Consider the following 26841-nt stretch of genomic DNA (forward strand, 5'->3'; position numbering starts at 1 on the left):
AGGAAAGAACTGCTTACTCCATAATTATGAAATGAAATACTTTACTGCTCTGAATAAAAATATGACAGACGGTAAAGAAAATATTACATTATGTCCTGAATGGAATTATAGTGTCATTTTTACCTTTTTGCATGCCTTTAAGCCCATGTTAATATTAAAGTTTCAAATATTTTCATGTGTTTCAAAGGTGTGTTTCTACAGAGTGGTACGTAACATTGCTGTGCAATAAATCATATTGCAGACTGTCATGGTCAGAACAGCCTAGTAAGATATTGGCTTATAGTGATATGACCCTCATCTTCAATAATTATATACATTTCAAGCTAAATTTGATTTCACATTTAGCTGTTGACCTAAACTTACTAAATGTTTATTTGGTACAACCTTCTAGTAGTGGGTTGAACTTCTGCCTTCGGATTTGTCCTAATTCTTCATGGCACATATCAAGGTTTTGGTCCATATTGACATGATGGAGTTACACAACACATCCATGATGTAAATCACCTGTTCTACTACTCCTCAAAGGTGCTCTGTTGGTAACTACTAACTGTAGGGATACAGTGAACTCAATGTCATGTTCACGAAACCAGTTTGAGATGATAATGACAACATGATGTGTTATCCTTTTATAAGCAGCCATCAGAAGATGGGTACACTGTGGTCATAAAGGAACGGACATGGTCAGCAGCAATAATCAGGGTCTCAAAGTGTATCAAGACAATATTACCTATAACCGTTACATCAACAACAGCACCCTGAACTGTTGATACAAGGCAAAATAGATCCATGGTTTTAAGTTGTTGATGCTAAGCCTACCATCTGAATATCACAGCAGAAATGGACACTCATCGGGCCAGGCAGGTTTTCCAGTCTGTTAATGCCCAGTTTTGTTGAGCCTGTATGAACGGTGGTCTGATAGCTGGCAGGAATGGCACCCAGTGAGGAGTTCTGCTGCTGCCTCAAGGTTTGAAGTCTTGTGCATTTGTAAGTGGTTGGTTGAGTTTCTGTCACCATCCTATCAACTTAAAGTAGCTTCGCCATTCTCTGACCTCTGGCATCAACAAGGCATTGTCCAGAGAACTGCTGCTGACTGGATATTTTATTTTTTTCTGAAATTTCTCTGTCAACTCTAGAGTTGGTTGTGTGGGAAAATCCCAGCAGGTCAGCAGTTTCTGAAACAGCATGCCTGGCACCAACAACAGTGCCACATTGTCCTTTAAATCACCTTTCATCTTTCAGCAGGCATCTTGACCATCGACATGGCTTTCAGTTGTTGTGACTGGCCACTTAGAGGTTTGTGTTAACAAGTAGTTGGATAGTTGCTCCTAATAAAGTGGCAATTTGCCAATTAAGGAGTCAAACATCTCAAGAAGACTCCCAGCATTGGAATTTGGATTCAAAAGGACTCTCAATGCAAAACCAAAAATCTATCTGCGAGATTATGGGACCATTAAGGGTATGTTGTGTGTGTAAGTCGGGGGGGGGGGTTCTATTCCACTGCGGGCCAGTGGCCAATAAAGCCTTGATTAAGGGTATATATGTTACCAGTAAAGACTATGGCAGTGATGATCACGGGATCCTTTCCATGGTAAAGAAAAAATGCATTAAGGAGGTAGGCATGTTATCATCCAACCCAGAAGAAGAGTTCATAAGAGTCAAAGCATTCATAAACTTTGATAACAGATGGACAAAAAAAATGAAGCTGCATCAGGTGACCCTGAATAGTCTCTTAGTTATGCTGTAGTAGGTCTAGACTGCTGGGAGCTTCACATGATGCACTAAGTGTTTCTTCCTCACTCACTTTTTTCTTTTCGTTCACTATGTGTTTATACACCACTCTGCAATTAGTCATTAGTTATTATTAATCTCTGGCTCTCTTCCACAGCATGTCTTTGTCCTGTCTTTCCCCAACCCATTGCTGATGGCCGCCCTCCCTGAGTCTGGTTCCGCCAGAGGTTCCTTCATGTTACAAGGGAGTTTTTCCTTCCCACTGTCGCCAAAGCAGTCCTCATAGGAGGTCATATGACTGTTGAGGGTTGTTTTTCTTTGTATTATTGTGGGGTCTTTACCTTATAGTACAAAGTGCCTTGAGACAACTGATGTTGTGATTTGCCATTAAATAAACTGAATTGAATTCAAATGAACTGAAATGTATTGAATTGAATTGGTCATGTCAGAGATATCTAGATGGACTAGATAGTCATGTCCATGGTTCCCAGTTTTCAAAATTTTGAAAACTGTACAAATACCTGCGTTTATGTAGCTGAGGCTTTCTGTGTTTAATGTTAGTAACTACTGTTAATCACCGCAATCAGATAATAATGTAGACAGATGGAGAAATCAGACACACAAGTCCTGAGCCCATTTAAGAGGCTGACGGTCACGAAGGCCAGACAGAAAGCCGATATCTTTGTTTTCCATGACTTAATACTGTTTGTTGTCTTTAACCCAGACATAGTAAGAGTGAGAAGGCTGAAGAGGAGGGAGAAGAAGAAATGAGAGACCACATTAAGAGTCAAATTTCCCCCACAGGTGTCTGTGTGTGTGTGACTAAAAAATGCATTTTTCATGCATTATGGCTTTTAAAGGCACCAGTAACAATCTTCCAACTCATTTTGTCAATTATTATTGTATATATGTATTATATTTATGTATATTTAGATGCAGAAAATGGAAAGCAATGTAGCGAACATTGTGCAATAAAATACATATTATACCTACTGTATTTCCTTGGCTTTAGAAAAATTTGTTTTAATTTAAAAGCAAACAAAAAAAAAAAGATTAAATTAGCACATCTACAGCACAGACATATTAGACAGACAGGGCTTTAAATCTCTACTTCAGAACTACTTTTAAATATTAAAGCATGATAAAGTTCTCTATACCTATATAGCTCAAAACTGCAATAATTACCACAATGCAATAAATATATGTTGTTTTTAAAAGAGCATTCTATGTGTCAAAATAACCTATTAGAATATTTTGCAGGGTAGAAAAAAGTAAAAAGACATGTAAATTGCTTTGTTCTACAACAATATTTAGTTATGAGTGACTTAAATACAGAATGTTACAAATCACTTTTTTAAATATGACAAAATTTAAATATGTACAAATAACATTATTTGAAGCATGTGAAGTTAAATTAGTAGAACACCCAGAACTGTACCCAAATGTTAACTTCAGTCACGACTGGATTCAACCATGCATGAGAGAAATCTTCAAAAAGCAGCGCTGCAGTAGAGGCAAGTATTAACTGGTAAATATAATAACAGTTGGGAGTGTTTCAGTTATCATTTGATTTAACAGGGTCTGGTATGTAACCTCTACTGAAACAGCACTAGAGCTTTTTTTTTCATATAAAATACAGTTTTATCATCAGTCTAATTAAAAAAAACAAAACCCTTTCTTCAAAGTAAAGTATGACTATAAGGCCCCAGGGACCGTTCAGTCGCATCCCAAGTATTTCCCTCAGCCCCTCAAGTATCTCGTCTCTCAGGGATGCCAAAGTTTGAAGTTGGCTGAAGCTTTTTTTATTTTTTCAAAAAGCACAGAGTCTACTCTGTTATTATCTTATTCCACTTTCCATTTCACGCAAGTGTGAGCGGTGCCTCTACTGCAGGTTGGTGGCTGGCTTTCTTGCTCGAACATGTCGCAAGGATGAATGCTGGCTCAGTCTGATTGGTCCATGTTCACTGTTGTACTTTTAGCTAGTCTCTGGGTTTAATCGGTTGTTTCCAGCTGGGATCATGTTCTAAACAATGTTAAGAAGACAACAGTCCCAGAGAGTCAGATGCCTCTCCACATTTGGCTCCTTTTGACTGCTTTTCACTCTGCGTGGCCGGCTGCTTTGGTCTTTTTGATCAGGGAAGCGCTCTAATCCTCCTTTTGTTGATAGAGAAGCAACACTGCTTCTTGCAGTGGTACTTGCAGTCTGTTGTAAGTCATCACATGTAAATATGTAGGTCCACTTCCTGCCCTTTTGACTAGAGACATTCTCACCTTTCTGACCTTTTGTTTCCAGACTAAACAGCCCAATAAATGGGAGGTGTGCAGGCCTGCTCCTGCCTTTGGTTTCTTAATTCCACTCAGACCTCAGGTAGTTGGGGATACATTGACACACTAGGCGGCTGTAGTAAAATCCAGCCTGGCACATGCGTCTGGGGTTTCTGCAAGGCAACCTGTAACAACTAGAGACAGGAAGGGACAGATCAAGAGAAACAGAGGGGATCAAGAGGTAGTGTAAAAAATAATAGAAAAGGAAAATAAGATAAAGAAAAGAAATGAAAGCAGGAAAAGAAGACAAAGGGGGAAATGAAATGAGAACATCCAGAAAAAGATTTTTGAGAAGGGTGAGGTTGAGAGTGGGAAGATAGGAACAGAAGAGAAATACAAAGGAGATTATTTTTGTCTTGGCATGCTTACTATTGATTATTCAGATCATCATATCCCTTTTGGGCAAACCTTCATCCAAGTTTTGTTTGCATCAAAGGACTCTGTGTGTGAGGAAAAAAAGAGGGAGTACTTTTCGAAAGGGGGGGGGGGTTGAAAACTCTCACTTCAAAATCACAGTAGGTGTACGGTCCTTTGTGAACCACCTCCTGCGACCAGATGTTAAATCAGACTTAACCTTTTAAAGCCCAAACTATGAAGAAATTACCAGAAAATTATTTTTTTCTTTTTGGTAAATGGAGGGTCTGTTGAACCTTCTAGCAAATGTTTTAAATAAAATATTTATGTATGTATGTTTAAGTTTTAATTTCTGTTATATTTACATCTGACATGTTTTTCCTGCAAGTTATTGCTTAAGATGTGCCACATACTGGGATGAAAAATGATGTAAAAGTCTCAAAATCCCATATGTGAAATAGGATAAACTAGGCATTAAAGGTTAAGTAAAAAAGTAAGTAAGAAAGTGAGAAAGTGAGTAAGAAAAGAAAAACTACAAAAAAAAGTGGAATTAGTTTGCTATTTGTGAACTATGCCCGTAAAGTCCGTGCTAAATTACTACTTATCCTTTGTCAAACATAAAAAATGCAAATGTCAGCAAAATAAATTCCAAAACTTAAATGCAGCTTAAGGATTGGTTAATTTAACTTCTAGTTTTTCTAAATGCTGCATTCCAAATTTATATATTGCTTATTTTGATCACATGTGGAGAAATCTGAATTTTCCAGATGTAGCATGAGAAAACATTGGATTATGCTAACCTATCTAGTAGGTTTGACTTTCAGAGCGTAAAGAGTTGTTATTTGAGCTGCGCTGTTGCTGGTTTGTGTTAAAAAGTATAATTTATTTTCAGTTGTTGAAGTATCTGATCCAGCAGTAGTGCATCTGAAGTAGTTTAATAACAAATGTCAGTTTTTGGATATTTCCTGTTCCTATTAATGCAAATGTAAGTTAACAGTTGTGATAAAGAAATGTACTATACAAAACACATAAACTGGTTTCTTTTGCCAGCTTGTACAGTGAAAATTGAAAAAGCGCTACGCAACAACAGGAAACGGAGAAACCTTGCTTTCAAAGTAGAACTAGCATGTTTTTGAAAGTGTTAACAGCACCATTAATGTACATAAAAAGAAAATATTGAACACCATTCATACAATTCTGTCACTTTTACACAGGCAATAGGTGTAACTACTGGAGGATTGTATGAGGGATGTAATTCAGGTATTTATTAATATATTTAATGACTCAATTATAATTTAAAAAAATTTCGTAAAGATCATTTATTACTATTTCTGAATGTTGGTAAGAACATAACTATTTTCACATTTTAAATAGCTCTGTTTTTTTTAAAAAAAACCCTCTTTCTACTCTTTCTTGAATTGATTTGCACATCTGCATTAGCAAAAGTATTATTACAATAACATTTCCCATTATACAACTTCAATAACTACAAATTAATTATGCATGAAGTTGTCTTTTTTTTTTTAAATTTCTTGTCATTTCTAGTGACACGTGTCAGCTATAATTAATTTGAGCTTGTATTCGTTTGTGTCATTTTCATATATTAGCAAGCTACGTTTTGCTACGTTAGCTTTTTATGCTCACTACAAGCTAAACTAGCTTAGCAGTTGTAAATAGAGACATTATAAGATAAGACTTTGTAAACATTTAGCTGGTCTCAACTAATCTTGTAAAAACGAGTCTTTATTTTGTTTGTCTGTCAAAGTTTTAATCTTTTGCATTTTAGCGAACGAGTAACAATCTTTTATTTGCGCATCTGAATTAATTTGACTTGTGTGCAAACACTTTAGAGATTCTGTAGGAGACATTTACTGTGTACTTAACTAGGAAGAGACAATTTTTTAAATTTAATTTTAAGTTCCTAGGCAACTCCTAAATGAGGTATTCAGGGCATGGCCCCCTGAGAGGAGGCCCTGGGGCAGAACCAGGATACACTGGGGAGATTACATCTCTTGGCTGACTTGGGAATGCCTTGGTGTCCTCCCCGGAAAAGCTGGAGGCTGAGGGAGGTCATGGGCGTCTCTGCTTATGCTGCCCCCATGTTCCGGACCCAGATAAACAGGATGGATGAATAGACATTTTATGCTTTCATATCATTTTAGATTAAAAAAATGAGTAATAATAACTGAATAGACAAAAGGTGGCTAAAATGGAGGCTACAATTTTCCACAAAGAGTGAATTTATTTCAGCCCCCCTAAGCTCAGAAAGTGTAGAAAACTGGCATTAAAGGTCACTTGCACGTAAATCCGTGAACTTTACCACATGGAAGGCCACTAATGTAAAAGCCCAGGTCTGCAGTTGTGTTTTCTTTGTGCCTGTCACTCCATCTGTCTCTGAGCTGGTCTCTGTCTGCTCTGATGGTTGCTCTGCTCACTGTCATCAAGTTCACCCAGTCTCCTTCTCTGTCTCTCTGCAGGCCTCTCGGGTCAGGGGAAGGTTGATCCCTTGCATGCTAACTGTGGGAACCAAGGCACGCACGCAAAACACACGCAAATATTTAGAATGCCTCAAGTCCATAAAAGGTCACATGGAAACATGTGAGCAAAAGAAAATGGAGGGAGATGCTTGCTTTTTCTTGTGTGGAATGTTTGACGTCTCCATCGAGAGTTGTTTCTCTTAATGCTCTCACTCTTTCCATGGGTGATGGCACCCCAGTGGGTCACCAGCCATTGGAAGCATCACGTGCAGGAGCAGCTCCCGCAGTGTAAGCCACTGTTTGAGGGAGCAAGTATGGAAGTGGCTGTGTACATATTGTACTCAGATTGCAGCACAACAGTGAAAATCTACACCGTGTGCAAACTCTTTCCAAAATAAAACTCCCATATCCGCAATTCTAAAACACTGAGCCAGTTTACCAGTCGTTAGTGCCAAGTTGTATGTTTTCAGTGATTGTTGTAATCACTCTCCAAGAGATCACCTCCTGCTGTGGTTTGAATAAATGATAAATGATTTCCATTGGCACAAACATATTGTCATGGTCTCCATTTCCTGGTTTCTATTTGATTTCTGATCCCTGCTTGGATTTAGCTGATACTGTTCACACTTTGTTAGTGTCCCCTTTGTCCTCACTTCTTTGTCTTTCTCTGTTTTGTCTGTGTGTTGGCTTCTTTGCGTGTTTCAAGTATTTGTTTTCCCTCCTTTTATTATTGTCACCTGTGTTCAGCTGTTTTCACCTGTAACTAATCAACCCTGTGTGTGTGGTCTGTCTGATATCCTCGTGTTGGTTATGTACCAGCCATGTTATAGTTTTGCAACTTGGAAAAAAGTCCACAGGGTTAGGTTAGGGTTATGGGGTTAGGATTACGATTTGGTGTGCGGTGTTACAGCGTTTCCACGTTTAAAAACTACAACATAACTATATTGTGACTGGTCACTTTCGATGTTGATCCAGGACCAGCATCCAGGAACAACTTTGACACAACAATCAGATTGATTAAACCAGTTTACTGAACTTTGTGTATTTCTGTTTTTTTGGAGCAGGCATTAAAGGCTCAGATTAGTTTATTTAACCCACCTCATTGTTTTATGTTTGTGTCCTTTAAATCTCTTTCAGAGATTTGTGTTCTTAGCCACATGTGTCAGTCAGTGCATTTACATAATACAGAGGAAGTGTTTAGTTGGGGATTTTTTTTTTTTTACATTGGAACTAAGAAGAGGAATTACTAATTCCAGTGAATTGTTTGGATGACACATGCATAGCAACCAGACTTGGATACTGATTTTAGTGTGCGTAAGTACACTTTATTGGTGGTGTCATGTTGGATTGTGATTTTAAACCAAGAGGAGGGTATTTTATGTCACATAGAGACAGTGACAGAACAGAAAGTAGTCTGATGCCAGTGGAGGTGTAAGACATCTGTGATTAGTGGTGGATTCAGGTTTTTTAAATACAACAATCAACTATTAACAGATATAATTAAAAACCTAATTAATGTCTTCGATTAAATGTGTCTGTGGTTAACTATTTTCTTTGATCAGATAAGGTTCTCTTGAGTTTAGTTGGCAGACGCCCACAGTGTGGATACCTGAGATGAACAAACCAGACAGCCACTTTGGCTCAAAGCCAGTAGCAGGAATGGACTCCTGACTGCTTTTTACACCTACCTGCAGGTGTTTGGGTTGAACTTCTTGCCCTGCCGCATGCACGACTCATGACTCTCTCTGCACTGACACAGACAAGTATCTGGGTTCAGAGGCTGGTGTCCGGGACATTCTGCGGCGCACACACAGCCGCAGAGATCATCATCCCACCTCTGGCCAGCAGGGCATGACTTCCCCTCGCCCTGACCTTCGCACTGGCATTCACCTGAGAGAAGATCACAGAGAAAACCGAAGAGGGAGAGGGATTTTATGAATCAAAATGAAACTTTATCATATATTGCGTCACACATGCCTGACAGCACTGTCGGGCTAAGTATTTGATGGTCGTGTTTCTACTTGTAAGACATTTGCATGAAGCTATCTTCCCCAAACTTCCCTGTATCTGTGTATTTTTGTCTCTCGAGCTTGCTCATTTACTGTCAGAGTGTTGGCTTCATGGCGCATTTATTGTAAACTGCTCACAGTGAATCCAAAGGCTTGAGGAAAACTTAATTCTCAAGACCTGCACATTGACATTTTGCACAATGCAGCCAAAACATATTTAAATACAATAAATGAAACCCTTGCTTACAAGTGTTGTGGTCCAGTTTCCAGCCTGGATCACAGCTGGCTTCAGTGAGTCCATTTTGACAGATGCATTCACATGTGGACTCTTCCAGAACCCGATTGGGCCCACAGAGAGCCAGAAGGCCAGAGTCCAGCACTTCTGGAAGACATAAAAAAGTGAAAAATTGTATTTTGTCAGGGTTTTTTTTCTTTTTCAGATTTATGAAATATTGTGCAGAGTCATGATCCCCAGAGGATGAAACACTGTAACTGTGAGGTTGGCATTTTCCCAGGAAGAGAAACAGATTCCTTTAATGTTGTTTCAGGAAGGCCATCCGGTGTTTGGCACTACCCCTTACGAATAAGGGAGCAACTAAAACTAGCTCATCTATACAGACATTTGATGGATTGTCATGAAATATGGGTTAGGGTTAGATGTTCAAGTTCCCCAGAGGATGAAATCTAATGCCTTTGATGGCCTCCTGATTATATTCAGGTCAACATTTTAATCTGTCCAGTACAAAAGATTCCCTGCAGCTGTACCTTGAACTAAGATTTGACTTCATGATATGTCAGCTAAACATCAGCCTGTTAGCATGATAGTATTATGTTTGCAGCCTCCCAAAGTTTAGTGTTTTCATGGCTGTCAGTTTGGCAGGCAGCTACAGGAACTGTGGTTAAGTTGCAGAGAGACTGGCATTTTCTTTTCTTAGGACACATACCTGTGGTAAATCCAAAGAAGAGAATAGTTTTTGGTTTACACTTATACTAATGTTGCCTGTGGAAACAATAGTTCAAAGACGGACCTCTCAGTATAGATCAGATGAACAGCTATGAAAATGATAAACAATAATATATGTCAAGAGAGGTTACTTTAATGTAAAAAAGAGTGGTAGGAACTGTAGTTCACTACATGATTGTACAAGTAAAATGGCACAAAAACATTCCTGCCACAAATGAATAGGCAGTACCTCAGGGAAAGATTTGCCACCCAAACGCCATCATCATCACCATCATCATCATCATCATCTGGGTGTTGTTACTCAGTTGTTTTATCTGGTTCACATCCCAAAACGTGCTCAGTGGAAGTTTTTTGTACTATTGTGCATTCCACTTCAGAGCCGTGACCCAATTAAAAGGACATGTCTTGTTTAAAGGACATGTCTGAGTTTAAAAAAACAACACTATTTCTAACACGTTGGAGTGCCCGTGCTGTCCATGCTGCAGAAAGGGTGGGTCAGACAAAAATATCAAACTCTGCAGTGAGATTTTGACCCATGAATTAATCTCTGTTTTTCATGTCATCAAAATGACGCTCAAACTTTGACATCCTCATTTAAAGGCTTTATTTGGAACATAAGTCAGCCTTGTTCACTGGATTTACCACTTTGTTTTCATTTGCCAAAAAGTTTACTCTTCTATGACTCTTTTTCCACCATTGTAGTTCTGGTACCAATGCAGATCCCTTTCTGTGTTGGTGCCTTTTGAGTACCAGGGGCTCAAGAGGATTGAGAACCAATTATTATGTTGCGTCATTAGGAGAAGTTGGGGTAGTGGTCTCCTTGGCTCTGGTGCTAGTCTTTTTTCAGTGCAAAAGGGTGGAACTAGTTCTAGATTGGCCATCTGCGCCACATCAGTGGAAAAACTGTAATTGTCAGTTTTATCTATAGTGGGTGTCAACCACATGCTTGAGAACCACTGATGGACTAGACTGAATAGGCATCAGCATGAGTAGAAAATGACTAATTTGACCAACATGACTCATGCATGCTTACCTGCCTCTCTCTCAGGGTAGTTTATCGTGTCTGCAGAGACGCACACACAGTTTGCTGGATCCCATACTAAGCCCGAGGCACAGGCACGTTCAGGAGGAGAGCACCTATCAAAACACAGACACGCACTCACGCTATATTATAAATGCATGGATACACAAAAGAGTGAGTCATGAATGGCTGTAAAGGGACCCACGCGTCACTCTTCACCTATCACTCCAACTCACAGGCGATCTGTTGCTGCTCGTCTGATGATGGAGCGGAGCGGCCGCTTGGGGAGGCAATCGCATGAAGTGTGGTTGATGAAGGTTACCGTGACAGCAGTGTAATCCAACCTGGACTGGGACCGTTCCATCAGCTAGGAGCAGGAAGAAGAAAGTTAGACGTGCATGTGTGCACAAAAATCTGCATTGTGGAAGGAATAGTGTTTGTTCTTTTCTTTCCTGTTCTTCTGCTGCAGTACTGCTGATGTTTAGATGTTGATGTAATTGTTGTAAGATTGTGCAACTGTGCGTGACTCAACTGTGTATATTGTCTTAACATCATGTCCATTTGCAGCCAAAGGCTGTCCCACTGGAGTAGGGTGTGTTGTGATACAGACAAGCTGGTTACATAAATGGGCAGATTGGTTTCTGTCCTCTTTCCTGATGCAGTTTGTGGTGCAAGAGCATAAAATCTGGAGCAGAGTGTTAAATAATTCAAGCGCTGAAGAGTGTACAAGATACGGTGGCCCTGAGAGGCCAAACGGCCTGCAACTTAAGAAACCACCAGCAATAAGAAAAACGCTGCAAAAGCACACAAAACACAACGGAAATAGGAAAAACTAAAACAGAAATAGGAAAAAAAGCTGATTTCCAAAAGTACAAAGGAAGTGTTTCTGGGGAGACAATAACCCGACAGACCAGTTGTAGGAACCAAAATATGTTAAGTATTGTGCTGGGAGACACTTAAAAAAAGTGGAGGATTTATCGGTTTTAGCCTAACCATTAGCCTAAAAATCTGTCATCAGTATTATATGAATCATGATAAAACACGCCTACCATGTTTTGGGTTCCTGGAACTGGTCCGTCAATGGTTATTGTCCCCCCAGAAACACTTCCCTTGTGTTTTTTCCTATTTCCCTTGTTGTTTTTCCCTATTTCTGTTTTGTTTTTTCCTATTTTTCTGTTGTCGTTTTTCCTATTTCCATTGTGTTTTGTGTGCTTTTGCAGCATTTTTCTTATTGCTGGTGTTTTCTTAAGTTGCAGTCTGTTTGGCCTCTCAGGGCAACCATAACAAGATGTTAGATACAAGGAGGTAAAATAGAGACTCCGGGTGCATGGCTTACCGTCTTGTTCACAAGAGCGTAACTTGTATTTGTGCAGTAAAAAGCTTCGTTGTTGCAGCATCCACCGCAACGATGCAGTGCCACACAATGAGGGAGGTAGAATTGACTGGTGGATTCTGGGTATTCTTTAGCGACTTCAATGCACACCTCTCTGGGCTGGCACGAGGTTCGTTGGATCTCCTCCAGGATGACTGAAAATACAGCCAACAATGCATGACAACAGGAACTGCACCCCTCTGTGAAGGCCACACCAGACATCTTTGAACCACACCTTCAGTTTAATTCTAAAATTACTTAAGCACAATCTGAGATGCTTATAGCTTATAGATCCACCTTTAGCAACATTCACTTCAAGCAACGGTATTCTGTATGGCTTTATTAGTCGGTTACATCATTATGGAGGAATTTGGGCCCACGCTTCTTTATAGTGGTGCTTCATTTCATTGAGGTTTGCGGGAATTCAGCTCTCTTAAGTTCCCAGCACAGCATTTCAGTGGAGCTGAGGTCTGGACTTTAACTGGGTCGTTACAACACCTTGATTATTTTCTTTCTCTGTCATTCTGTGTTGACTTGCTGCTATGCTTGGGGATCACTGCCCCTTACATCATCTGGTTTGGGCCAAGCTTTAGGTGTGGGACAATGGCTTCACATTTGACTCTAGAACACTTTACAGAGGAGTTGATGGTTGACTCAGTGACTGCAGGGTGCGAGGTCCTTTGGCTGCAAAACAAGCCTAAACCATCACACCTCCACCTCCGTTCTTGACAGTCAGTATGAGGTGTTTGTGCTGATATGCTGGGTTTTCTGTCTATCACTTTGGTCTTGTCTGTCCAAAGCACAGAAGTCTTCTAATTTGTTCAGATGCAACGTTGCAAACCTAAGCCATGCTGCCATGTTTTTTCAGAGAGAAGAGGCCTTCTCCTTAAAACAGTTTCAAACACATCATACATAATTGTACTGCCGTTATCTTTAATATTTAACATGCTAACTGAGACCTGTAGAGTCTGAGGTGTGTTTTTTTCACTCTAGGCATTGCATGGTCTGACCTTGGGGCATCAATTCTTTGGATGACTGGAGGCTGTCTTGAATGTTTTCCACTGGTGAGTAATCTTTCTCACTGTAGAATGATGGATTTCAAATTGTTTGGAAATGGCTTTGCATCCCTTTCCAGACTGATGGGTAGCAACAATTGCCTCTCTAAAGATCATTGCTGATGTCTTTCTTCCCTGGCATTGTGTGAACACACACCTGAATGCGGCAGATAAGCAAACTGCCAAAATTTCAGCTTTTCTTTAGAGGTGCTCACACTTGCTGATGATCAGTTAATCATGTGCACTTGATTAGCAGTGCCTGGCTGCTACTTCCCCTTTTAATTCTCATGGAAGCGGTAAGGGTGTATTCAGGGTTTTACATACTGCTTCTGCATGTTGGCTTTTTTTTTTTTTGAGATAGTGAAATATTTCACGTGTTGTTGTTCACATATTTTTCCACATGAGTGTATAAACACCCACCTGAGGATTCAGAAACCACATTTGGGGTAATTCTCGCCACAATTTGTTTCTGCAGAAGCACATTTTTGACACACAGCCGCTCAGTGAACACAACAGTAATTTCCATTGTATGCTGGTAATTATAGGTAGATTCTGTTTGTTTCCCCTTTCTTCGTTTTTCTGTTTATTAGAGGTTTTAGGGAGAGGAAATCCTCATTCTCTGCAATACCAGCTACTTTTTCTGTCTCTAGTACAATGAAATCCATCTGTTAGTCCTTAAAAAACACAATTGTGTGGTTATATCACTGCTACATTTTTTCCACTTTGCCAGTCTGTTCAAGTATTTCAGACTGCTGTGATTGAAAGGCTGACATTAGCAGCAATAACACTGTCTTGACTTCCACAAATCTAATGATTCTGAAGAAATAATAATAAACAGACTACCTCTGTGCAAGCACATCAGTGTTTACCTCGCCAAGTGTCATCAACTTTGTAAAGAGCCTCCTCCCTCATCGGAACCCACATGTCCTGATTGTTAGCGTTGAGTAAAGGGCTCATTGAAGATGTGGATAAAGACGATGAAGAGGGGGATGAAGAGCTGTGCCATGACCTCTTCTTTAGGCACTGCTGAATCACACTGTATTCAGGGTATAGGAACTGTAGAAGGTCATCCACACTTTTTATTGTCTCCAAACTGAGCTGGTCATTTGACTGCAACAGAGCATGGGGGGGGCGGGCGGGGGGGGGGGGAGAGAAGAAGAATAGAGAAATTATACTTTTTACATATGTAGACAGCACAAAGAGTAAACAGAGTTATGAAGACAGAAAATGAACCTAAAAGATGATAAACAAACGTCACAAATCTTGCAGCAAGAGGGTGTTTTGGTTGTGTAATAAAATAGAAATTATTTAAAAACACTCTTTTTATAGTTTGGCTTCAGAACGATTTAGTCGTGTATTTTTGGTGAAAAATGGTTTGATACAGTGGAATTTACAGCATGGAGTTTGCTGGTTTGTTCTGGGTAAACAGTGAATACCTCAGCTGCCAATGTGTTGTAACATGTTGTTTTTGGCTACTGTTAGTTAAGAGCATGCATGTCCTCTCTTCACCTGCATACACTGCTATTTTTTAATGACAAAAAAAAGAAAAAAAATCCAAAGCAGGAAAACTTAATTTGAGAATACACATAGGGTATACATAAGTCTACAAATAAATACACAGTATATATAGCACTATGTAAAAGTCTTGAGTCACCTTCATTTCTTTGTATTTTGCTAGGAAATTGGGAAATAGGTGCAGCGATTTATTGAAATAACAACAGAGTTTGTGCAATTCTAACAAGCTTGAAAGTCAATATTTGGTATGACCACCTTTATTCTTCAACACAGCCTGAACTTAAGAGAGTTCAGAGTGTGTTGAATAATAAAGGCAAACTCTTCTAATTTCTATAAGTAGTCTTCAGGAATAGTTCTCCTGGCTTCTTGAAAGACATCCAAAGCTCTTCTTTGGATGTTTCTGACTTTTGTTCTGTTCTCTGTCAACATGATCCCACACTGCTTCAACAGTGTTGAGGTCCGGGCTCTGGGGAGGCCAATCCATAACTGATAGTGTTCCACTGTGTGTTTTATCTATCCAGGTATGGTTTTACTGCACTGGGAGTGGGTTTTTCATTGTCTTGCTGAAAAATGAAGGTATTGCATGGTGGATCTAAATCTGATGGCACTTTTTTTGCATACAAGATTCCATCAATTTTGATAGTCCCCAAAACAAGTGGTTGAAATGCAGCCCAAAACCATGACAGAGGCTCCACCGTGTTTTATAGATGGGCACTCACCGTCCTACCTCTCTCCTAACCTCCAACATATCAGTTATGATTTGAATGAAACCTTTAACATTTGGATTCATCACTCCACCACATGTGTTGCCCCCTGTTTTCACTCCAGTTCTTGTATAATGTGGCATACCTAAGCCTTTCCTCCCTGTTTCTCCACCTTAAGCCTTCTTGACAGCCACCCTTCCACTGAGATTATTTCTGATGAAGCTTCAGTGAACAGAAGATGGATCAACTGAAGGTCCAGATGCATCTCTTAGGTCCCGTGTCAGGTCTTTGATTGCTTTCCTTCATATTTCTTAAGGACATGACTTTCAGATATGGTTCATCTGCTGTAGATAGGTTTTAAGCCTGGCACTTCTTTTTTCCTCCACTTGTATAGTTTCCCCTAGTTGTTTCAAGACATTGCACATTGTGCTAAAGAGCCATTTAATGCCTGTCAAACTGTGTCATCTTTGGCATTTTTCATAGATTTGGCTACAAAAATGAGAACAAGTTTTGTGTTTTTGTGACAGCTGCTGGTAATAAAGTGCCTAAAGATACAATTTAAAATTGGTTCTTTGCTAAGTTGTCTTTTATGTGCAGACAAAACACTACTTAATTCCTTCAGTTAGGAGCCTTTTTATGCTTGAATGATTCATAGGTCAGTCTCAACTGGCTTAACAAACAAAAAACATTCATCTGAAAATTAGCAGGTACACAGACAATAAGTGAAAAAGCAGCCAATGTCCAAAGAAAAACTTTGAAAGAACTTCAGAAATCCTGGATAACTATAGCTCAATGGCACTTTAAAAAAACTACAAGAAAGTCTGGCTGCTTAGAAGGAAAATATAAAGAATTGAGGGGTGACTCAATGGTTTTGCGTAGTACTGTATGAATCATCCAGAGTTACTCTACTATAGTCTAAAAACAAAAGACAAAGCTGGAAATGAGCATAACAGGTCAGCTTCCATTGAAGCCTCCTATGTAAGAGCTTTTGGAGTTTACTCTAGGACAACACTGGGCCTCCTTAAATAGACAAACGTAATGGAGATTATTCAATGCGGTGGATGAGATCCATACAGTAAATCAGTTTAAAGCAGATATCACTCTATAAACCCTTCCAGCTGTGAGTCATTCCCTTAATGATTTTCCCGCCATCATGATAAACGACTCTCTTCTGTTTTAATAGAGTAGATGAAAGATGAGAGATTAACTGACTAATAGACGCTGCTGTATTATCTGACTAAATGTCAGCAGGGAGTTGGTCTTTGAGTGTCACATTTGAAGTCTTCCTGGGAACATGGGTGGGTTGTTTAATTTCCCAGGCTGAGAGAGAGCAGACTGGCACAGCTGGCACTGCCTAAACAGAAACTGGATCTCTGCAGTGTTATCACTATTTCCATTTATCTCTTTCTGTCTGCCTCCCCCCTCCTTTTTCATTTCCCTCCATCCGTCTTAACAAATATCAACATACTTTACTGTCATTATTAACCTCCCCTTCATAGCAGTTTTTTATGTACACCTGTTACTATAAATATGGAATTCTGTATTCAGTGTAAAAAAAAAAAACTGCATAAAAATCTGTATACACAAAGCTCCAGCTTGATGATCCATGACAACTTCATGGTGGCACTACTGGAAATAAGAGATGCTGTTTTTAGACCATATCTGCTTTTGAGATACCTAAGTTAAAAGAACCAACACTGGTCTTGTTTCCACCTCAGTGAACCCAGAACCTTTAATCCCAGCAACTTTTTTAATGTTCTTTCAGGCAGTTGTTTGTCTGTGTTTCTCCCCAGTCTCTAAAGGCCTGTAGACAGCTGTTTTTACACATGAGACTCCTTTGCACTCCGTCATCCCCTGAGCTGTGCCACACGTGTAACTTTTGTTTTGGATGGAAATAGCTGTCAGGTGATGTAAATCTATCTGACAGCCATTTTGCACATTTATAAACTATAAAATAGAGCTGAGTGCATTTCTAAAAATATAGTTGATCAACTTCAGCAGAACAGAAAAGAACATACTTGCCCTTTTTGTACGGAATTAATTCAAGGATCTTTTGATTTCCTATTAATCTTTTGACCAACCTAGGTTGCTATTTAAAACCAGTAGAAAGAAAAGTTTGTGGCATATTTACTGTAGAATTGTTTAGCGCGTACTTCTCATTACAGAGCAGATGACAGACTCTTCTCTCTCATTTTGCCCTTTTTCTCCTGCTCTTCCTCCTCTCTTGCATTGTTAGTTGATCACATAACATGAGGTAATCGCTAAGGGACCGTGAAGTCATAATTGACTGATCTTGCATCCATTGTGTCTAACATCAGGCATTGCTGGCATATAGACACACACATGTGCACACACCCATTCATTTCTCACTCTTATTATTATTGCTGTTGTTGTTAGTAGCTGTAGTAGTAGTAGTAGTAGTATTACAACCACATTAAGTCTGAAGTTATTGTGACTTAAACACAGTTTAAAAAAGATACATACACGTATGGAAAAAGTGCTCAGAAGAAAAACAAGTCCTCTATCTTAAGCGTGAAAAGCACTATGACTCATTGTTGTCATAGATGTTTTTGATAAGTCTGAAGTTTTTCACTTATGCACCAAGCAGCTTCCACTAAATGAGGTCTACTTTCCTAGAGCAGGAAACCAAACACCGAACCATTTCCTGGCTGGCTCGTAAACAGCCTTTGTTGTCAGGTAAACTTTCAAAACCATGCTGACTTTTGTTTTTTTCTTTCTTTAGTCATAACTTAATAACATCACAGAAACAAGCAGTTGCTTTACAAAACAAAACAAAAAAGTTGTGTAAAACAAATGCATTATATAAATGCATATCTTCTAATTTTGTGTAATGAAAAGCAATTGATAACCTCTATATTTAGAAATCTACTCCATGTTTCTGTGATCATACTATTTGTATGATTTATTAATAAGTTGCTTTCTAGAGGCTGCAAGGATTCTTCTTATAACTGGTTCTTAAAGTTTCTTTAGGCTTTTGAAGGATTTAGGTGTCCCACAGGGATCAATACTTGGCCCCCAGCTGTTAATGTTATACATTAATAAGTTATATTACAATATAACTTATTAATTAAATATAATATAACAATAAAATTATTAATTTATATTGTTATACAATATAAATTATATTGTTATACAATATAAATTATCTGATAATATCACACAATCTAAACATTTTACAAAGGAACATCAAATGTTCACTTCTATGCGGATGATACCATCTTGTGTGCAGCCAGCTCTATGGTGAGGAATCTTCATGTTTTAAGTTTTCACTGAAAGAAAAACTGTTTGCACTTGACTACTGTTAGTTTTGGAGTATGCATTTGCATTCAAGCACCTAAGAAGATGGTGTTTTCTTTAATCTTAAGTGCATTACACTTTTTTTTGTTTACATAGTATACAAAAATGATGCCACTTTCTTTAGGTTCTGATAAATCTACCAAATTTGATTCACATGATACAATCTGGTGGAAAATTAAATATATCCCATGACTCAGTAGCTTGTAGAAGAAACTTTGCCAGCAGTAACTGGAAGCAATTGTTTTCTCTATGACTATCAATCACATGCATTTTTGTGGAGGAATTCTCTTTATAGTGCCCCATATATTGAGGTTTGTGGACATTTGTTTTTGCGCTACTTGCTTCATCTCCCACACAATTTTTTTTAGGTTGAGGCCTGGACTTTAACTGGACTAAAGCAGCATTTTATTGTTTTTATTTTATTTTAATTTCTTTTTAGCCATTTTATTATAGTCACTGCTCATTGTCCTCTTACATCAGTGGTTCCCAAACTTTTTTTGCTAGGCCCCCCTTTGTTTAGTACACAATTAAGCAAATACAAGTAATCTGCAATAAATTACAGGTAGTAAGGAAATACACTACTAACTCTTTTACGCTATGTCCACACCTACACGGGTGTTTTGGAAAACGCAGCTGTTTCGTCCACACGTAAACGGCGTTCCAAATCACCGAAAACTGAAATTTTTTAAAACTCCTTTTTTGCGTTTACGTGTGGACGAGCAATACAGAGTTCGTAACACAACATCACGCTGTGCCACATTATTGTTTACATGAGATGAATTGCAGAATGGCAGATAGTCAGATTAACAGTATTTTGTCTCTATCTTCAGGTTTTACACATGCAGTTACTGTCCCTCTATTTAGAAAGGCAGAGGCATCACGGTGTAATTATTTTACATGTAGTTGTTTTTTTCCTGTGTAATAATATTCAACATTGCTATCAATACATTTTTCAAAAAATGCCTCTCTGTGCAAAATGGGTTTAAAAACATAAACAGCTGTAGGATACTGTTTGTCCGTGATTTAGACAGGGGGAACAAATTGTGGCAGGATCAGCCTGATATTATTTGTATCCCAGTGTAACTTTACTGTATAAAGAGCTAACATCTCCAAAATGTCAGGAGTAATTAATCATTACAACAAGTGTTTGTGAGCTAAAAATCAAGAATGTGGGATACTGTTTGTCCCCCAGGCGTGCTCCCGACTAAGGGAAAACCAATTATGCAGGAGAGACCTACCTTGGCACTTGTGCAGGTGAAACCAAAGGGAAAATATGCTTCACCATATTTTCTAGTCTTTGGCTTAGAATGAAGTTGGTTTGGAAACATATTCAGCTATGCTTCATCTCCTGCTTTGCGTTTGTGTGGTGCTAGCAGTGTCCAAGCATTGTTTCTACCCCCCCCCCCCTCCCCCGCCCCTTGGCATACCACGCCCCCCCCTGCAATGGCTCTGCGCCCCCCCTAGGGGGCGGGCCCCACACTTTGGGAAGGTCTGTCTTACATGATTCAGTTTGTTTGACCACTAAAACCAAGCTTTAGCTGTTGGACAGATTCACATTCAACTGCAGAATACTTTGGTATACAGAGGAATACATGGTTGACTAAATGACTGGAAGGTATCCAGGTCCTGTGTCTGCAAAATAAGCACAAATCATAACTCTTCCGCCACCATGCTCAAGTTGAATTTCCTATGACGTCCCAGGATTGTGACATAGTGACAAACATAACATAATTATTATTAATGGGATGACTGTGGCTCAAGAGGTAGAGTGGGTTTTCATCTCAGAAGGTCAGTGGTTTGATCTCCGGTGGTTCAGGTGTGCATCCTTGGGTGTCAAAGTATCTTTGGGCAAGATATTGAACCCCAAGTGGCCCCACTACATCCTTTTTAGTGTGAATGTTGGGTTTAAAGCACTTGTGCACTTTATTTTTCATTTGACTGTATGTATTTTATGCTATTGAAGTATGCCAGTGTACCACAAGAATGAACACTGTGTTTTTCCCCTAAAACATAATTGTATTTATTTTCCAGTTGAACATTTTAATGGCCATTGTTATGCTCATGATGCCATTATTGAAAGCTTATTCCAAGCTCCATTTAGACAAAATGTTTGGTTTTCACTGCATTACTTATCTGTAATGTTCCTACTCTGCACAATAACAAAATTCATGCTAAAGCAAGGCATCACTGAGCACCTTGCATTTTGTTAAATAGCTTATAGTGTGCAAACACATCATGAAGGAGCAAAACAATTGCTGGAAGACTTAATATTCACAATTTGATGACATATATGAGACAGCTACAACAATAGCCAGTTGAAGTTCTGCAAAAGTTACATGTCCCAAAAAGTCACTGTCGGTTGGAAGGCATCAGGTTAGCTGTGTTTTTTTTTTTTATTAAGGACATGCTATCAAGCTTAATCAAGTTTAAAATGAACAACTGGAAGTTGTTAGGTTTATACACCCCATGTGGATTTTATTGATTTTATGATGACTCCATTGTGTAAACCATTGTGATTGTTGGAAATGTTGCTTGTGTAAAAAAGATTACATCTGTGAGATTGCCTAAGTAAATACAGCTTAAATAACGCAATCCTTACAAAACGTATTCTCACATATAGTGTTTCAGTGCTGACGGTGCAGAGGACAATCTCAACAGTTGGGCAATCTGCTGTCTGTGTCTACGTATCAAGCACATAGGTTAATGGTTCTTTAATACTATTTCTATAACACCTGTGTGCCATCCATGGAAGCATCTACAATTCTTTGTTCATTCAGCTTTTTCTCAAAAATGTTCATCTGTATGGAATCGATTGTAAGCAAAACTAACATAATTATCATCTTGTGAAGTGTGAAGTGTAAATTCTTACCTGTGTGCCCATGTCTCCAGATTGGTAATAGTCTGTATAGTCTTGTCCTGAGCACAAATTGCTGATATTAAGCATCCATAGGAGCACAGCTGGTATCCACATAGTGAGGATATAGAGAGAAGGGGGGGGAAGGAGAGGAGATGTCAGGACAGAGGAAGAGGAAGTTGGCGGATTTAAAGCTTGATGTAAAGAGAAAGCCAGGAAGGAGGAGAGGAAGGTGGAAGATAAGGAAAGAGGTTTCGCAGATTTTATAGGTATCTCTCAGCTCCTCTCTTCATTCTATCCTGGGACGAAGTTGCTCTTCTGGCACAGGTTGGTTAAATTTGGGAAATCAGCTGAATAAATCATGATGAGGAAATCTACTCCTCTTCCTCGTGTCAAACCACAGCTCGTTCTCGTGAACGCTCTCTCTCTAGCCTCTCCTGTCGTCTCGCTGCTCTTCCATTCTTGCCTTTGGCCGTGATGTCAGGTGTCTGTTAGTCGCTGTTTGTCTCAGTTTTGTCTTCACTTTGTCTCCTCTTTATATCTTTCTTGGCCTTGGCCTGGACCTACTCCTCGGTCTCTGGCCCTTTTTTGTTTGCTGACTCTCGCATTTATCTCCCTTTTTCCTCTCTCCAGCCTTGGTCGTCCTTGTCAGTCTCCTTTCCTCGCCCTTCACACTTGTGCACCTCCTCGCCTTTTTTATCTGTATTTTTTTCCTCGTCTTTGCACAACAGCTGTGCTCTTCCCTCCCTCCTCTCTCTCTCTCTCTCTCCCTCAGATTATTTCTGACTCTTTATCTGTCTCCTCTTTCTTCCCCAGAAAGCTTCAGGGCACAGCTCTGTCTGTCTGTCTCTCTGGACTTCCCCCCCCCCCCCCCCCCCCCCTGCTTTCTGAATCAGTCCCAACTTTTCTGTCAGGGTGTGTGATCCTTAGAAAAGCATCAAAGGGAGTTGAAACAATAGAAAGTGGCTTATTTAAAATCCTGCCCTGAAAAAAAATAGAAGAGAAAAAAAAAGAAAGGAAAGAGTCAGTCGTTTTAAGTTCCAGTCCAAACAGAGTGAACATGCGTCCTGTTCACAGGCGTCCTGCTGGAGTGAATGAGACAAACAAGAATGGCTTGTATTTAATGGGCGGGGTAAAGGATTTGAGAGACATGGTTCGTACAGCTGATTATACTGACCCCCGCCACCCAGCCCAGAAATTGCAGGCTATGCAGCGCCTGGGCACTGGCACATTTTCCCTTAGCAGATGCCATCATCTTCTTTATTTTAAGATTTAAATTCACTGGACAGACTGTTTTCCCCCCGCTGCTGTGGGTTCTATAATTTGATTCTCTCAGACACATAACACGCTGAACTGTCACTTTTTAAAATCAGATTATCCTCCCACATTCCCCATCACTCTTCTGTTTCTCACACAGTTGTTATCGTGACATCTTTTGTCATTCTGTCTCTGTAATTCCTGGTAACGGGAGCAGCTGCTGGTGGGGAAGAAAAAAATGCGCACGTTCGCTGACCTGGGAGTGATGAATGTGAGTTTCCTAACTGCAGCTCTAAGTGCCTTTTTATGAGCTCCTAATACCTTTGCTGCCTCTCTCTCTCTGGTTTATCTCAGCTGCCCCCAGTTCCTGTCGATTTCTCTTCACCCCCATGAGCACTATTTCTTTGTCAGGACTAGTCTGTGTGTGTGAGAGGCACATATGAAGCTCTCACACCTGCAGCTCACAGCCTTTTCTGACATTTTTTACCCCTCTCAGGTTCCATCTTTGCCTTTTCTTCACTCTGGCTTTCACTTTTTTTCCTGACCACCTCTGGTTTTGTCCCTTACAGGTCCTAAAAAAAGACAAACTTTACATACCTCCTTAACTATACTGCCCCAAGGCTGTGGGCATGTGTGTCACGGAGCAGCAGGAGGAGGAGGAGGAGGAGGAGAAGAAGGAGAGAGGAACAGCAGAAGGAGCTTTTATCTTTTTCTGTATTCTGAAATCTTTTTTTCCACTTTCCCCCTTTACCGACAACTATAAAGTAAATTACGGGGATGTCAGGCAGACAGATGGTATATAGAAGTGGAGAAAAGGCAGGAGGAGGAGGCAAAGAGAGGTGTGTCTGGGAAACGCTCGAATGAGAAAACATCCGATTTTTGGGCCAGTCACTGCCAGCCTTTTGAAGGATTAGATGCGCACGCATGCATGCACGCACATGCTGGCAAGTGCCTGCATGCAGTTTGCTTTATGTGCCGGAATCTGCTCAACCAAACTCCACATTCCAGTCATTGCTTTCCCCTCTTCATCATGTGAGCACAGAATTACCAAATAGAGATCAATATGTGAAGAAGGGCTCTATCAGCATGATTCTGTGGCACCACCCAAGAAATCTTTTATAAAGAGAGCGATAACCTGCTATATAAAATTCACCGAGATGCTTACAATGGTGTCGTCTGTTTTCTTTGGGCCGTGAAGGGAATTTGACCTCACTGAATCATTGTTAATTGATCAGAAGGTCTCCGGTGGCTGACAACAAAACCAAAGATCCCATAAACCTACGCAAAAGTGACGTCAGACATGAATGACATGACATTTGAAGGAAAAATTAATTTGTATAATTTGGTGGTGGTGGGGGGGAATTGGTTGGTCTTCATTATGCAATGTGCATGGTGTTCTTTCAGAAATATCAGGTGACACAAGCTACTAACCAGTTTAAAACAGTTAGACGGGTATGTGCCGTGGATGAAGCATAAACAAGGCTACACAGTAAGGCTAACAGTAATTTAACAGGCTTTATTCACCGAGCTGTCAAAATGACACCTCAAGCAAATCTTGAGGTGGACATATTTGGCCCAATCTGGGCTACTTTTGGTACCTTCGCCTCATCAGAGAGAAATATGGCCGTAGCCAGACTGTCTTGAGTCAATTCCCCTTAGTCATGGCCAAATGTAGCCCAAAGAAATCTGTAGCCCAAAGATTTTCTTAGTACTTCATAAGAGTCACATTTTAAAACTCGATCCATGAAAGGTTAGACCATCAAGAAAATATGTTTCCAGCTCAGACATGTTGAAAATGAATGCAAGAAATTAAATGGCAAAAAGTTATAAACCACAGGGGAATTTTTTTTTGATTAAAGGTCTAAAAGACATCTGAGGCCTCAAAGCCATCGAAACTAACATCCTGTTACATTTGGTTTGAGATAGAGTTAAGCAAATGTCTTGTTGACACTTGGACATTGTTTCAAAAGTCCACATGTTGTAGTGTATGGCACATTTTAAAAATTATATATAGATTATTTTGCCATTTATAACCACTCACTGGACACTTGCTAGGTACCATGTGACTCTCTAATCAGCCAATCACATGGAAACAATTTTAGACACGTAGACATGGTTAAGATGACCTACTGAAGTTCAAACTGAACATCATAATGGAGAAGAAAAGAAAAGTGATTTATGTGACTTTGAACGTGGCATGGTTGTTGGTGCCAGACAGGCTGGTCTGAATACTTCAGAAACTGCTGATTTACTAGAGTTTTCCAAAACCTTTACCTTTAGGGTTTACAAAGAATGTTTCGAAAAAGAGAAAATATCCAGGGTGCAGCAGTTCCCTGACCTCTGGCATCCCTTGTTGATGCCAGAGGTCAGAGGAGAAAGGCCAGCATGTCTCAGACTGAGGAAGGCAACAGTAACTCAAATAACCAATTGTTACAAGAAAAGTATGCAGAAGAGCATCTTAGTTTGCAAAAGAGCCCCCAGTATGGTCTTCTGCCACTCCTGTCACCTAAGAACAAGACACTAAGGCCACATTTGACAAATGTTCACCAAACTCTGACAATAGAAGAACATTTCTTCTGATGACTCTGAGAATTTCTGCTGTGAGCATTTAGATTGTAGGGTCAGACATGAAATCCTGCCTTATATCAATAGTTCAGATTAGTAGTGGTGGTATTTTGGGCCCTTAGCATCAAATGAGCGTTGTTTAAGAGTTACAGCATACGTGACTATTTCTGCTGATCATGTCCATCACTTTAGGACAACATCTTCTGATGGCTTCTTCCAGTAGGATAACACATCATGTCACAAAGCTCTAATAATCTTTTTTCTGTTTTTTGTCTACATGATAAAGAGTTTACTGTATTTAGATGACCTCCACAGTCACCAGATCTCAATCCAACAGACCACCTTTGGCTCATGGCGGAACAGGAGACTCTTACATATGAACATTATGCATTATGAGTGAACAGCCGAGAAATCTGCAGCAACGGTGTGATGCTATCATGTGAGTATGGACCACATTCTTTGATGAATATTTCCAGAAGGTTGTTCAATCTGTGCAGTGAAGAATTAAAGTTGTTCTGAAGCCAAAAGCAGGTCAAATCCAGTACAAGTGGCCACGGGCTATCTACAAGAAAAGGTTTTTTCTTGGGGGTCATGGCTTATTGTGCGTTGCAAGTTGGCCTTAGGCGGACATTCAGAACTTATTGTTTCCACTAGCTCAGGTGGCACAGTCCTAACCAATGTTACCTGCCAGAAAACTGCATGTGAATTTGAATCTCCTGAAAGCAAAAGAAATATCCTCTCTCTTTGTTTTTTGAAGAAAGTTGCTGTTTTATTTGTGAGAGCTACAAAGGCTAGCTGTGACAAATGAGCCTAAAATCAATGTGGCAGGTGACCTGCAGCTGAAATATTAGAGCAGTGATTCTTGAGATAAGGGACAAAACATGTCCGGCAGATAAAACCCAATTTTGTGGTTAAAAATATGCATAGAAGTGTTAACCCAACTGCCTAAAAGACAAACCAAGGCAATGTTTATACAACAAAACTATGATTTTGCATTTTTTATAAATATATATTTATTTTAAATGGTACAATACATTACCAGTACCTTAAAAATCCATTGTCCAGAAGCAGGTGTGATAATATTAAAATACAGAAAAAAAATTAAAAGTAATGTAAAATTAAACATCATGGCTCTCGTCACTAAGTATTTAAGTCAATACCTTATATAATATCAAAATATGCAATTGAAAATTTATTTTTAAATATTTTTTAAGTGATTAAAATCGTGTCCAGAGTTTTTGTCAACACCATCAGATTTTTTTAAAAGTACAAAAAAATCAGGAATTATTGTGGGTAGCTTACACCCTGAGGACCCCTTTACCA

At 39.5% G+C, this 26841-nt stretch overlaps 1 protein-coding gene across 2 annotated transcripts; it reads right to left on the bottom strand.

Moving 5' to 3' along the window:
* Positions 1 to 45: 45 nt before the first annotated feature.
* On the bottom strand, positions 46 to 22565 carry LOC146361066 (vascular endothelial growth factor C-like). Of its 2 annotated transcripts, none has more exons than XM_084921085.1 (8): positions 21712 to 22565; positions 14175 to 14415; positions 12215 to 12405; positions 11115 to 11245; positions 10891 to 10994; positions 9141 to 9272; positions 8573 to 8774; positions 46 to 4187 (listed from the first exon to the last, which is right to left on the bottom strand). In XM_084921085.1, the coding sequence occupies exons 1-8, from the start codon at positions 21811 to 21813 to the stop codon at positions 4076 to 4078; spliced, it is 1215 nt and encodes a 404-aa protein (XP_084777211.1). In that variant the 5' UTR covers positions 21814 to 22565; the 3' UTR covers positions 46 to 4075. The 2 variants fall into 2 exon arrangements, with proteins under 2 accessions (XP_084777211.1, XP_084777210.1); XM_084921084.1 differs by having other exon boundaries at positions 9141 to 9275.
* Positions 22566 to 26841: the final 4276 nt, after the last annotated feature.

The sequence above is a fragment of the Perissodus microlepis genome, chromosome 23 (assembly GCF_051167445.1).
Source record: "Perissodus microlepis isolate ML-2025 ecotype Zambia chromosome 23, ASM5116744v1, whole genome shotgun sequence".
Taxonomy (NCBI): domain Eukaryota; kingdom Metazoa; phylum Chordata; class Actinopteri; order Cichliformes; family Cichlidae; genus Perissodus; species Perissodus microlepis.